Raw genomic sequence first — 15,118 nt, 5'->3', positions numbered from 1 at the left:
CTTGGACTCTGCTTCTAGCCAATGCTTTTCCACCCTTCTCTCTATTACACTTACCGACTTAAATATATATTTTATCATTTACAATTCAAGGAAAACCTTTTTTTATTAATTTTGGGACATAGAGGTTTTTAATACATATTGAGACATAAATCATATAAATTGTAGAATATACAATAAAAGTGGCTACTTTATTTCTCATTTAATAAATTAAAGAATTTTATTACTAATTAGATTCTTTCACACATTTAATGATATGATATTATGATATAATCTTCGGAGTTATAATATTAAAATAATTTCACTCATTTAACTGTCTTTTCTCTCTTCTCCATTCAAAGCTCTCTCTAAGCATCGAAAGGGCTCTAATTGCTTTTTTCATAAAGAATTTCATTATTCTTTTCTCTTCTCTTCTCTTCTCTATTCTTTTTTTTTTTTCTTCTTCTTTTTCCTCTTAATTAATTCACAGCTCAAGTACTGCCGCGCACCCTTTATCTCAGAAGTTTTCACTGATAAGTCTCTTTTCTTCATCCTCATCTATGGTGCTTTCTGGTTGCTGTTGTTATTATATATAAGTGCATTCAAATATTATTTCTTTCGTCTTTTTTTTTTTTTTTTTTGTTCCTTTGAAAGATCTGGTTCCAGTTACAAACTTGTAAACCTGACAGCAATTATAAGCTTTAATACTCTTTTTTTTTTTTTTTTTGGTCTTGAGTTTGTTGGGGGGTTTTGAAAACATAAGGAAGTAGTTGCTCAATTACATAGCCTTTGTCCGCTGAATTTGAGTGAGAATAAATAAAGTAACCGCAGTTTCGGGTTGATGTAGGATTAATTAGTAACTGATCTCCTTCCTAGTTCTTGGATCCTCTTTCTTTCTGTTATTTTGTTATTTGCTTCTAGAAGATTTAAACGGTTTCCTTGGATTCTCGAGGGATCTTGGAATAGAAATCTTGAAAAATTTGTTGGTGATAGAGCGTAGAATTAAAGATCGGAAGAGAAAGCTGGCAAATAACAAGTGGTGGGAGAGAGTAGATGCTGGGATGGCGGGGTATAATAATGAGCAATCAGCAACAGGAACAGGTTCTCGCTATGTTCATCAACTCCTAAGACCAGAACTTCATCTCCAAAGACCATCATTTCCTTCTCAACCATCCTCCGATTCTAAAGACAACAACATCTCACCTCAATCCAAAGACCATAATAAGTTCTCTGACTCCGAAGCAGCCGCCGCCACCAGTTCTGGCTCCAATCGCCGCCCTAGAGGCCGTCCTGCTGGCTCCAAGAATAAACCTAAGCCCCCTATTATTGTAACACGTGACAGCCCCAATGCCCTCCGATCTCACGTGCTTGAGGTTTCTACTGGCAGCGACATCATGGAAAGTGTATCTATTTATGCTCGGAAGAGAGGTAGAGGAGTTTGTGTGCTCAGCGGAAACGGGACAGTTGCTAATGTTACACTGAGACAGCCAGCGTCTCCTGCGGGGAGTGTGGTGACTTTGCACGGTAGGTTTGAGATTCTTTCGCTCTCTGGAACGGTGCTTCCGCCACCAGCGCCGCCTGGGGCGGGAGGATTGTCCATATTTTTGTCTGGTGGACAGGGACAGGTTGTTGGAGGAAGTGTGGTAGGTCCCTTGATGGCTTCTGGGCCTGTGGTTTTGATGGCTGCATCTTTTGCTAATGCTGTTTTTGAACGTTTGCCTTTGGATGAGGAGGATGGTACTGTGCCGGTTCAATCCACTGCTTCGCAGTCTTCAGGTGTCACCGGAGGAGGGGGTGGTGCTGGGCAGCTTGGGGATGGTGGAGGCGGTGGCGGTGGCGGTGCTGGTCTTTTTAATATGGGAGGTAATGTGGCAAATTACCCATTCTCAGGTGATTTGTTCGGATGGGGTGGAAATGCTGCACGGCCTCCATTTTAGGAGCCTCGTTTTGCAGTGAGCAATATCAAGAAACATTATGATGAAATCTTGTATGATAAAAGAAAAAGATTGTGATATGGTGGAAGATGGAAATGTGATCTCATTAATTCATTGACAAGTGGAAAAAGAAGGGGTTCATGGATGCTATGGCTGCTGCTTGTAGGTTGTTTGGTTTTGCAGCAAAATGGATTTGCAGACTTGTCAAGGTCAGTCAAGTTCAATTTCATGTATAAAACAATTCAGTTCCCTTTTTCTTTTCTTTTTTCCTTTCTACTTCATATATATATATATATATATATATATATATATATATATATATATATATATTCCTAGTTTAATGAATAATTGTTAGTTGTCATTTGAGGGTTATATATATAAATATTTTATGAAGCGTACAACTCTAGCTACCTAGGGTTTATATTAATTTGTGTTTCTTTATCTTATGCTTTTGTTTTTGATTGAATACGAGAATGTGCCTCAAAACTTGTGGATTTTTATTTAAAATGTCTTTCCTTTCAATACTTTATCACATTGAATAATATGTATATATTTTGTAAAAGAATTGTCCATGTCATATAACCTAGTACTTTTCCTTTTGATTATTATTATTAATCTTAATATATATATATATATATCCTTCTTTGGTGTTACCAATATTAATATTGTTCTTTGTATCTAGACAGCCCAAATTGCAGAAATCTTTGTTTGTCTTTGCATGTGGTCATGTCTTCTCCATCTATTCTGCACCCACTTTATCTCATTTTCTGCATACTCATCTAAGAAAAAGCAATGCCAAGAACCTTAAAAGGTCTCTTCCTCTTTAACAGCAAAAAGAAAACCCTAGTTTCTCAACTTCGAGAACAATGAATCTCTTCTATATACTTTTAGTCTCTCTGTTTCTCCTGCCAACTTACAGTATTCTGAACATACGTTACAGCAGTTGAAACTAGTCAAAGAAACTTCTATTGTCAGTTACAAGATTATGAGTAGTAATTACAAGGAGATAGATAGATATCGAAAGTAAATGCCTTCAGTGACCGCGTTTTGAGGTATATCATTATATGGTAGGAAAACCCATTCCCCAAAGGAACCAAAAAAAAACAAAACAAAACTGTGTCTTGCAAAAATATGAAGAATCATTGGAACTATGCGATTTTGAAACTCGAGAAAGGCAAATAAAATGTGTCATGGGACTCAAAATATTGTTTTCTCTTTATTATATTTTTAGTTCTAAAACCATCCGTATTACTTAGAAATCCTTGTCTGTGTATCTGTGTGTGTTTGTCAATGGCTCTTTCCAAGACTATGGTTTTTGCTCATTGCTATTAGTTTAACAACCCACCACTTAGACACATATACTGAACTGATGAGGTAAAGGGAAGTGCTTACACCATTAGTAAACTCTCCACAGTCACATGTTTTTCAGTTCTTTTGGACAAATTTTATGTGGAACTATTTTGATTTTAATAGAACTCATTTAGAATAAAATTTAATACTTTTGTTTCTGAAAAATCCCTTTAATATATATGAGTTTTATAATTCAAGTTACTTTCTTAAATAAAATAGTGAATTAGAAAAATTCCGTGTGTGATTTATGTTATAAAAAAAAAAAGGTTCTCAGAAATTTTAAATACTATTTTATTTAAGTTTTATGCGTATGTAATACTTTAATAATAATCTGTACTCATGATAAGTTAACAATGTTAGTAAGTTAATTTAGTATTTAAATGATAGTAGCTCCATCAAGTGAATGAAAAATTATTAGACACACTCAGGTCTACTATGTCATTCATAAATCAAACTAATTAAATAGTAGCATCTGGTACTTTTATTAAATGTATTATTTATATTGGTTGGTTTGCTTTACTATCCAAATGTACCTCTTCAACTGCATATGCAAACTGCATTTTTACTTTGTAATACTTTGATCATATATTAATGTGCCAAAGAGGCTTCCCTCTTAAAGACTTGTGCAATGACCTTGATTGGTAAATAGAGAGAAAAATTAAGTAAAAGAGAGCGAGAGTATATATCGAAAGGCGCTTACAATCTCATCTATTCTGCGTTTCAATTATTTGGATATACAACTGGTCAAAGTATGTATTTATGATTCACCCGTAATCTAAAATTAATTGAATCATGTGTATACACTCTGAATTGCAGCAGCATTACTAAAACTGATATTTACTTGAAAAGAAAGAAGAAAGAAGAAAACCTACAAGTAGAGGCACCTTCAGCATGAGGAAAATACACTGCAAGTAGTGCAACTCTATGGCAAAGTTCAAACGCTGTCAGTAAAAAAACAAATAAATAAATAAATAAACAAATAAACTCGGTGCTGCTAGATTTCTCATTCATATTCATATCAGCAGAGATATATATATCAGAATTTTTGATAAACACCAAAACAAATCATTAACCGAGTCCTCAATGTTGCTGTATCTATCTAACATCCGCCCAATACCACGTTTATGGCTCCAGACGCTTCTCCTGCTATTACGACACTACTTTTACTGAAAACTTGCACTTGGAAAAGCATCTTTTGAAGCATAAAAGCCTGGAGCGGATCCCCTGATCTAACTGCCTGAAACCTTTCCATCTGATGCCTTCTCATATGCCGTTATGCAGTCACAGTTCATCTGGCCCATCCTGCTTACCCAACTTCCAGACACACACATCCTTATGAAGAGAGGTAAAATACATAATGAAGAGGTGATTTCAATCCATATCCTGAGTCGTCAATGATAAAATTATATGAGAAACTATTAAATTTAAAGTAGTTACTCTTTAAACTTTTTGACTTTTTTTTTTTAAAAGCATAATTTTCTTCTCTTAAAATAAACTATGGCCTATTCCCACTCACTTAATCTTTGGATCTTAGATGGGATAACACGTAAAAATTAAAACATAATGTACTGACCATGGACTTCTAACAGTCACATCGGAGACCCAAGTTTAAGGGGCCTAATCTGCTTTCAGAACCAAAGTTGACACTGGCTAGCGTCAACTCCTGATGAAGGAAAGTACACATTCTTGGTGTTTGATATATGCTGCAGATGGGTAGATGCTCATTCCTATCGCCGGAATTCCCCTAAACCCTAAACATAAGCGCCTCCAGGCATTTGTTCGTTATTAATTCAAGTACCCTTTTTGGCCAGCAATTAAACACTGCAGAGCTAACCGAGCTACAACAGAAATACGAACGCTTCAGGGAGCAATAGAGTTGTTTTGATAACGAGCCAATAAATTGACGTTTCCAAACTAATTAAAGAAAAGTACATTACATGAATCGCATCACCAAGTAAATCATCCTAATCCAGCTCGAAGTGGTTGTCCACCAAATCCCTTCAGTTCAAATATAGACCGCTATATACCAACTAGTATAATTTAAAGCCATTAATCCAGGAGGCGGGCTGAAGGATTCTGCAAACACCATATACATATATGCCAGACAGCATCCGATAACAAGCATCTTATGCCAGGCATCCTCCCCAAGTCCCAATTTCCACACGGTATTTGACACCTGATTTTTGGCATCTTAAAACCAATGTCCGAAGCTTGGGATAACCAACAATTGTACCCCAGACGGTCAAGTGATAGTTACTATCACCAAGGCAGGAAATGGAGAAACCATAACTTGTCAGGAGAGTGCCACTGGATCATGTATTCCAGCAGCTACTAGTGTTTACTGATGAGCCATGAACAAATCGGAAGCCTAGCAATCAGATTGCTTTTACCCAGAGATGACTTCCCCATAGAAACTTTTAACAATTTAACAAAAGAAGTCCATAAAACTAATTTCTAAGTTGCACATAGAATAAACTACTTCTAAAAAAGTTTGACAGTTTGAACTATTTAACAAGGTAAGAAGTACGCCTCAACAATGCCCCTTGTTGCAATTTTGACCTTCATGCCTCAGTATCCCGAAGATCTTGAAATTTTGCCCAGACTCGTTCAATCCAGTTCATAAGAGGAGAAAGTCAAGCTGATCCTCGCTCAAATGGGACACGAACATAAAGTCGGCCATGAAGGCTCACAACCGCAGAGGTCTGAAGCGGATCAATTCTTGAAGGTAAGCTTATGACCTGACCACCAAATCCACACAAGTTATTTCAAAAGGTTCTTGCAAGTTTCACAAACAAGTTAAACAGGTCTAACAAAACAAAGCCATTGAACTTTAATTACTCATAATAAGAAGATTGCATGCCGCAAGGGCACATTACCGCCTGAATAAGATTAAAAGCTATGTTATAGGCAAATATTGTGATGTTATAAAAATAAAATTGGATGCCACATTACTGTTAATTTCTTCAACAAGAGTTCAGTAAATTGAGTTTCAATACATCTTAAGAAATTAGAGACAATACCTTCTTAAAGGGTGTTATACCCCAAGGATTATCAAGCTGCTCTGGTTGACCTGTTATAACCAGACGTCCAGCAGGATCAGACTGAACTCGCACCTGAGTTCACCAAAAAGGTAAGGTGGACTAACAAACAAAGGGATGAATAGAAACTAATATGCTAATGTGATGAAATATCGACCTTTAGTATCCAGTTTGAATTTGTGGCACAAATTCAATTATGAGCTTAACAGCTAGCTTGCTAAGAAGGATGCTTTTTTGATTTCAACTCATCATAATAAATTCTCTCTATTCATACCAGCCTGCTAATTCACTAGTTAAGGAAACTGCTTTTTAACTTTCTTTTATCTGTAATGGTAATTATACACTTCCATGTATGCATAAAATGTACCTGGAAGTACGTAAGCATGCCAACAATTAAAAGTAAGCATACATTTTTATTTAATTAACATATAGGTCTGATCTCATGCGTCTACATATCACCATGAGGGCAACCTGAGAACAGCAATTGACAAGAAAAGGCTAAGAAATGGCCTCTGCCTCCCTTTTGCTGCAGTGTGCTGACAAAGTTCAGCATATGGCATCACATAATTAAATGAAGAAACAGGGAAAAACCTGTATATCTTTTCTGTTTACAATTAGGACTTAAAATGAGAATAAAGCAACTCAAAATCCTATTAAATAATGCAACCGTGAAAAGCCCTATCTCGACATGTATTTGTTCTGGACCCGCAGATAGGGATTTAAGAGAAAGTATCAGGTCAAAGAGTGCAAATTCAGAAGTGGTCACCTCCTCACGTAGAAGCCCAGGGACTAGAGCATACACCTCGAAGCAATCTTTCTGTAGCATGGAAATCATACAACTTGTCAGTATTCCCAGCAGAACGAACTAGACAGCTAATCCAACTTAAATTCATTAATGTTCAGAGATAAGGAGAATTCAAATAAAGCTACAGCAGACACATACAGATTCCCGCACATTGATCTTCACCCAATCAGCAGGGGGTCCAACATCAACAATTTCCATATCCAATCTACAAGGTTTCAAAAGAAGGCATTTAGACTTACTTCGAAGGAAACATAAGAGATAAACCCAGTGCAGCATGTCTATATTTCATTGGGATCCCCACTGGAGAGATGGGAGTGTCGATTTAGTCATTGAGTGAATAGTAGGCGATTTTAACCTTTCTAACAGCAACTCAATTAACAAGAAAAGTGGTCCTTTTTCCTCTATCTCCTAGACAGAAGAGGAAAAATAGGCGCTTTACACTGATGTCCACACTATGTAGGATTTTACTCAATTCAAAATTCAAACTTGATGGGCTCCCCATATTCCTCAAAATAAAAATAGTAACAGCATAAAGAGCAGGGTTAAAATTTATTATAATGCCACTTTTTCTTTGAGAAAGCACAATCCAGAACTGCCATTGTGTTGAAGACAATTTCAAATGAACAAATTAGTCAGAAAAGGCTCCATAAATAGTTCTTCAACCCTTCAGCATTTTATATCTAATAAGCAATATAAACAAGGAGCAGAGTAAGATTAAGAGAAATTGTTAAAGACACAGGAAGGATATTGAGGTTGATAACAATTAACTTTGAAGGAGCGATCAGATATCTTAACTCTTTGTCTGTTTCAATATTTGCATGTTTCTCTGCAAGCTCTAGGTTATTCTTCTGTTTATGAAGACCTGACTCGACATCCAGAACTAGAGTTAGAATGAACATTTGTATCATATACATGTCATCCAGAAAGATCTTTGTAAGTAGGGCAAATACCAATGCTTTTGAGGGGTTTTTCACGCCTTGGTGCAGAATTGACACTCCTGTCCTGTTCAAGAAAAACAAAGAGAAAAGCATTTGGTACCTCGTCAATATAAATATTATTCATGCACAAAGACATGAAAGTAACATAATCAAGTTTAAATTTAGAACGGACCTTGATAATTGGTTCGCTAACTTCACCATGTCCAAGAAGACGTTGGGCATGCCAACCCTGCATAGCACGAGCTGCAGCATCCCTCCTTGCCCTACCAGATCCTGGTGCTTGGTATCCACTCACCTAAACACAAAACTCCAGGATGTAGGTGAGAGAGATGGATCAAATGATTTTGATTTATCACATTTTCCATCTTCTATATAAGGAGTCACTAAATTTATATCTTTAACAACTAAATTTGAAACATAAAACCATCTACAGTTGAGTAAACATAGGACCTAAAAGAACACAATCTTAAGCAGAACACATTTTTAAAGGGATCCGAGCTCAGCCAAAGCTCTTACACTTACGGGTTTGAGCTTTTACAAATGCTTTTAGTTCCATTCGTTTTGCCAGCTATATTTGTCCATATTTCGAGAAAAAGTATCTCTTGCTTTTCATTCCCATTTCCATAAGAATGAACACTATGATTCGCATTTCGAACAGGCATAAATACAGCATCTATAGGATAACTTCCCTCTTGAAAGTTATTTGTCAATTTTATACGATAGCCACGATTTCTCTCGATTTGTAATCCAATACACAAATCAATTGGTTCCATTAGGCTATCGATATGCTGTCTAAGCAGATACTTTACTTCCCTTCCTTCAGTCGGATCATCCCATTATTGTCGTTATTATATAAGATAATAGATGCGTACTTCAGTTCCCAGTAATTCCCCGTCACATACTATTCATGTAGGCATAAAAATAGAATGCAATTACCTCATAGTTTAAGCTTTTTCCAAGTGATATGAAACAACTATAACAAAGAATGATAACTGTACCTCTTTTTCAACACTTGCAGGCTGATGTGGGGGTGAGCTAGGAAGTTGAAGCTCGCCACTTTGCCTCTTATGCTTTTCATATTCCAAAAGTGCCTGCAATAACTGAAAAATCAGGAATATAGGACAAAAGAAACCCATAGAAACAAGACTTTGATGAAGTGCTGTCTGAAAAGCATTTGGTGCTAATACAAAGCTAAGGAAAATGTTTATGAGAAACAGATATCAATCTCAAACTTTTCCCATTTGAATGGCGCCTCTATTACAGATTCCCCATGAACACCTTTACTTCCAGAAGAGAACAAAATAGAATCATTATCTAAGATCTACTAACCCATTATAATCCATTGTGATTGTGTTTGATAATAATTTAATTGGAAATTACAAAACTGAACATTTCCCGACTTGAAAAAATTACCTTCTCATAGAAAATGCGAAACGTCCAAGAAACTGTTGTACAGGTTCTGTGAGAGAGAGAGATCAAGGAACTCAGTTACGAGTTGTTTTACAAGTATATTTTCATCTTCTAACATCAAAATTCATGCTAAGATGTACACTATTGCAGACTACAAACAAGAAAATCTGAATCGTGAAAGATAATAAGAAAAAGATTATGATAAAGTTTCACAATTTGCAGTCTAAAACCTATCTATAGCATAGTATACAATTGCAAAATTGCTCTGAAATTTCATATATACTGGACAAAATTGTTTAAGAAGATGTCCTTGCTACTTCCTTACTTGGGCGGATGGAAAGACTCTCCTACTTGCCGCCACAATTTGGATGCAGTGACCTACAGAGACAGGGAATTAAAACAGCTCTCTTATATGCTAGCAGTAATGACAATATTCAAAATTCATGAAATTTTAGTACTGTAGCACAAAAGAATTTCAGCACCACACATGAGCAAATTCAGCAAAAATTTCTAATTCAACTCTACCAATCAAATGTATTTAGAGATGCTTGTTGATGATTAAAATGAAGTAACAACAAACGACAAGAGGTTTGCATATGATTTTTCATTATATAATTTTTTTCATGGAAACCATCAATCTGATACTGGGTAATAAAGTTTATGAAGATATAGTTGAAGCTCAAAAGATATCAATATAAAACTTCCAGCTCAAATACATTCAGGTATAGTTCTAAATCTCAACTTATGTCATTTCAGTTCAGATTGGTCCGTGAACTAAATAAAAGGGTTTGAGCCATTAACAGAAGGGAAAGTAGACAGAGAAAGAGAGAGAGAGAGAGGCAGACTAAGGCCCATATCCACTCTACTTCTTCTCTCTTATTAATCTAAAAGCAGTAGATGCATGGTATAACAATAATCAACAGAAGGGTTTGAAACCTATGAAAGATCAAACAAGATCACAATCAGTCCCATTGATTTTTTAGATCAATACCAAAGGGTAAGTAATGAGCTTGAGAGTGGCAAAACTAAGTCGGGACAACATGCTCATAGTGCCCAGCAAAGAAGGGAAGAAGAATATCAACCCATGCCCTCCAGCTTACCCTTTATTCAGTATCATGGTAAATCTTTACTCCCCAGCTTGCTATATACAGGGAGCTTAATATTTCAATGTTTGTCCGACATTGACACAGGTACTTCAGGTATCATATCCCATTATAACAGGTACTTAAGTAACAGCAGCAATTCCTTTCTTCTTTATGTACTGATTTCTCCTTCTTTTAACTATGATGTGATTACAAGCTTGAAACTTTCTAATTCACTCTATATCCTGGACTACTATATCTTGACCTAGATCATCTCCAAAAACATAAACAATAAAATTCATTTCATGTGCAGGCTTAAAGAAGGTGATATCAATAATAAGACGCAACAGACACTTTATGCAGAACATTAGGAGACAGTAAGAAATTAAGAAGGAATATAAGCATACCACTTCATAGCCACCTAGTCTGATAACAGATCTCCATAACCTATTTCACATGGAAAAAGCGGATAGACATTAGTTTACTCCTGCAATGAGGCTCAGTTAAATGTCAATGAAACTTACTTCAAGCAGTTCAATGGCTCTCCATAAAATTTAGGGGGCTTGAATTCCAGGGCATTTTCCTTGTGGAAAGTTTCCAGCTCCCTCATGAATGCAGCTCGCTCCTCAGGGGTCCCAGATTCATCAGCCTCCCCCATCTGCAAATTCAAATTTCTTATACTTGTAAAGATTCACAGAAACCAGACATTGGGAGTAATTCTCCCCTTGTAAGGAAAAATTACCTCAACATCAGTCCAGACGCCCTTTGACTTTGCTCCACTTTCATGCTTTGCCCTAGGAGTGGAATACTTTCTCGGGGCAAGGGGAGTAACGGCTAAAGCTTCTGGCTGGTCATGAACAATGGTACCACCATCTCCATCGTCCTTACTTTCTCGCACTTTAATGCTATTAGCATCATTCACATTGGTACCAGTAGTAGCAGTGGTGGTGGTTTTGCTTTCAGGTAGAACTTGATTCTCGCTCATATAAACATCACTCGGCAGTGTGTCAGTCTTATCACCCTCCGAAGACGCAGCAGGTGTATTCCCGTTTTCACTTGGATTTCTTTCATTCTCCTTTGGTTGCTCAGTAGATACAACCCCATCAACAAGACTGACATCGGTGGTGCCCGCTGGCAAATCTTGACTTGGCATTTCCGCGTCTTCCATTCTGTCGTATAAGCATCATGCAATATTATATTATACATCATTTATTCATGTCCTTCTTCTTGTTTTGTTTCTTTTTTTTTTTTCTTAGAAAAGGAAGCGTTCCAACAATTAGATTATTCCATGAGATACGTAAACCCTAAGATTCAATTCGTTTTCTAGAAAATAAAAATTTATAGCAGAATTCTTGGCGTTTCTTTTTCTCAAAATTCAATTTTATAGAAAATTCGATCTAAAAAACAAGAAAAATCAAATTTTGAAATCTTTATAAACGTGGAAATTGTAAGAATTAAGGAATTCGAGAATTAAAAGAAATAAAAAAAAAAAAAGGAAAGAAAATAGGAAGGGAATGTGAAAAGAAAAGCTTGCCTGATAAATAGAGATAGCAGAGAAAAGACAGACGTCGAGAAGAAGTGGTGAAGAAAAGGGAAGAGAAGAGGTGAAACGGCGTGGCGTTAGGGTTTGGTACGATAAAGAGTAGAGGTCAGACAATGTAGGTAACGGAAAGGAGAGAAGAGTCAGGGAGGGATATAAAGAGAGGAGTGAAATCTACTAATTCTTATCCAGCAAACATAGAAAGCAACGTTCATGGCAGGTACAGGTGGATTACCAAAAGCTTTTCTTATAATTTTATCCTGAAGGGTATAAAGAAAAACCGCCGGTGGTGGTGGTGTTCGAGAGGATTTTGAATTAAATAAGGACAAAAAATACAGTGGCAGAAGAAGCTAACCCACGGCGGTGAGGCTTTGTTTTTTTTTTTCTTTTGGGAGTTCCAATTGATGTTTGACTCGACACAGGGTGAACACCTGGTGGGACGATTTTATTTTTTAGCTTTATTTACCATCACATTTACTAACCTGCCCTTTTTATTTATTTTATTTTCAAAAACAAAAAACAAAGTATATATATTTACATAACTCAAATATTAAATACTCCTATTAGTTTTGATGAATTGGCTTAATTACTTTTATCTTTTTTTGGTAACAGACCAAACTAGTTTTTGTGCCCGCGGATTACTATATTTTACATTTAATTTATAATTAAAATTAATTATCAATTAAAGATATAAAAATATAAAACTATAACTAAATAGAGAATTGAAAAACACAATAGTTACAAAATATATAAAATAGCAATAATTTTATTTTACTCCGGTGTATATCAACTATTATTAATTTTAATAGTAAACATTACATATATAAATAATTAAATTTAAAATAATATAAAAGATATTAAAAATTTTATCTTAAAATAATATAAATAATAAATTATCAGTCTTAAAATAACTAAATATTTAATAATGAGATTTCTTAATAATACAACTAATTAATTTCTATGGTACATCAAAAAAATTCATATTGATATATGAATTTATAAAATAAACTTTTAATATAATCATGTAAAAGATATTAATCTGAATAGTACGTAATCATAAAACTTCTTAACGAATTAAAATAATTTTTTTAAACATAGCTTTTGAGAATTTTTAAAAATAAGGGTAGGAATTATTGTAATGCTATTCAAAAAATTATATTTCTTGCATAATCGTTAATCTTGTTTGAAAATGGAGATAAAGATAAAATTGGAAATAAAAATGGAGATAAAAAAATATAGAATATATGAATGACAAAATTGTCATTTATATTAAAATGGTTGTGTGATGAATAAAAAAATTTCAATTATCAAAAGGGAGATCATGAGACATAAAATTAGTATAATATAAAAATTAAGAGTTGTTAATAACATATATAATTAATAAAAGAGATTAATATGATTATAGTAATTTTAATTGGCAATTAATATAGTTTTAAAGATGAAAGAAAAAAAAAATAATTCTTTCATAAAAGTTAAAATTAAAAAACTCACTGCAATCTAAATAAATGTCTTAATAATCATAAAAAATCTCAAATGAAGAGAAAGAAAGTCTTACTTTCATATATATATATATATATATATATATATATATATATATATATATATATATAGAGAGAGAGAGAGAGAGAGAGAGAGAGAAAGATTTCTTGCATTCTCCTATATTATTTACTTTTTAATTTTATTTGAAAATGGAGATAAAAATTATAAATTTTATATTATAATGGTTGTGATAAATGATGAGTTCTCAATTGACAAAAGGGAGATCATCAAATATAAAATTAGCCCAATAAAAATTATAAAATACAAAATTAGCACAATATGAAAATTAAGAATTGTTGATAATATATAATTAATAAAGGAGATGAGAATAGTTATATTAATATTAATTGATAATTAATATAGTTTTAAAGATGAAAAAATAAAAATAAAATTATTTTTTCATAAAAGTTAAAACTAAGAACTTACTACAACTCAAAGAAATACCTTAAAATTTCATTAAAAAAAAATTAAATGATGAGACAAAAAATAAAAGATAAATTATTAATTCCATATATATATATAGATATAAAGAAAAAAGAAATGATTGAGAATTAAATAAAAAATTACTTATTATGCAGGAAAAAAAATTTAGGACCCATTTGCTATCTTCATACAGTATTACTCTGTTTAAAAAATAAAAGATTGCACTATTGTTATATACCAGTAACTGAAAAAAAAAAATTGAAACTAAGTATAAAAAAAAAAATTGAACTAGCCTTCACATATGTTTATTACACCAGTAATTAAATTTATTTAAGTTGTTATTCAATGACTTAATTTTGAAAGTGAGAATAAATAGTTATTTATTAATGATTTAAAATAAATAAAAAAATAATCAAGACGAAATGAGAACAAGTAGTATAGAATGTACACAAGTTTAAGAGGAAAGAGCAATCACATGAAAATTTTTTGAAAGGAAAAATATTTCCACTCATATAAAAAAAATTATCTATTTAAAAAATAATACTTGAGATGAGAAGTTGTTCTTTTTTTTGTCAAAACATGTTGTGGTATTAATAAAAAATTATTATAATTGTAATTGATTGTTTGTATAATGAAAGATTTTGTAACTGACTCTTAAGGAAGATGGAAGGTCTATATTAACATTTTATATCAAGCGATATATATATATGCCAAATGAAACATCTACAACAATGGACGTGCAATAGAATAATATTTTAAAGATAATAATGACATTATTAAATTATTAAATAAATAATAAATAATATTTATATTAAAATATACAGTACAAATATTAACATATTAGATTATTATATAATTAAATTATAAATTTTAAATAAAAATAAATATTTTATAATAAGCCTTTATAATATTTTTATTGAACAAAATACATATTCATTAAATTTATATTACATATAATATATTTTATAAATGATTTATAAAAAATTAATTTATGCATTAAGAATATATATTAAAAAACTTTATGACTTGTCCTCTGAAATATAAAAAGTAATGCTAGAGAATGTTTCTTACATCAATGATAAA

General features: G+C 33.3%; 2 protein-coding genes across 2 annotated transcripts; one reads left to right on the top strand and one right to left on the bottom strand.

Moving 5' to 3' along the window:
- Positions 1-297: 297 nt before the first annotated feature.
- On the top strand, positions 298-2,163 carry LOC8273670 (AT-hook motif nuclear-localized protein 25). Its single transcript, XM_002510688.4, has one exon. It carries the CDS (start codon positions 1,038-1,040, stop codon positions 1,911-1,913), a length of 876 nt encoding a protein of 291 aa, XP_002510734.2. The 5' UTR covers positions 298-1,037; the 3' UTR covers positions 1,914-2,163.
- Positions 2,164-5,119: 2,956 nt separating this feature from the next.
- On the bottom strand, positions 5,120-12,504 carry LOC8273671 (AT-rich interactive domain-containing protein 5). The gene is made up of 14 exons (XM_002510689.4): positions 12,068-12,504; positions 11,276-11,702; positions 11,058-11,191; positions 10,941-10,980; positions 9,777-9,829; positions 9,455-9,500; positions 9,040-9,132; positions 8,214-8,336; positions 8,054-8,105; positions 7,899-7,965; positions 7,242-7,308; positions 7,065-7,115; positions 6,281-6,373; positions 5,120-5,998 (listed from the first exon to the last, which is right to left on the bottom strand). Exons 2-14 carry the CDS (start codon positions 11,699-11,701, stop codon positions 5,894-5,896), a joined length of 1,350 nt encoding a protein of 449 aa, XP_002510735.1. The 5' UTR covers position 11,702; positions 12,068-12,504; the 3' UTR covers positions 5,120-5,893.
- Between the last annotated feature and the right edge of the window lie 2,614 nt (positions 12,505-15,118).

Source organism: Ricinus communis, chromosome 2 (assembly GCF_019578655.1).
Source record: "Ricinus communis isolate WT05 ecotype wild-type chromosome 2, ASM1957865v1, whole genome shotgun sequence".
NCBI lineage: Eukaryota > Viridiplantae > Streptophyta > Magnoliopsida > Malpighiales > Euphorbiaceae > Ricinus > Ricinus communis.
Note: the sequence above shows the minus strand (reverse complement) of the source record. Positions and strands in the feature narration are given on the sequence as shown.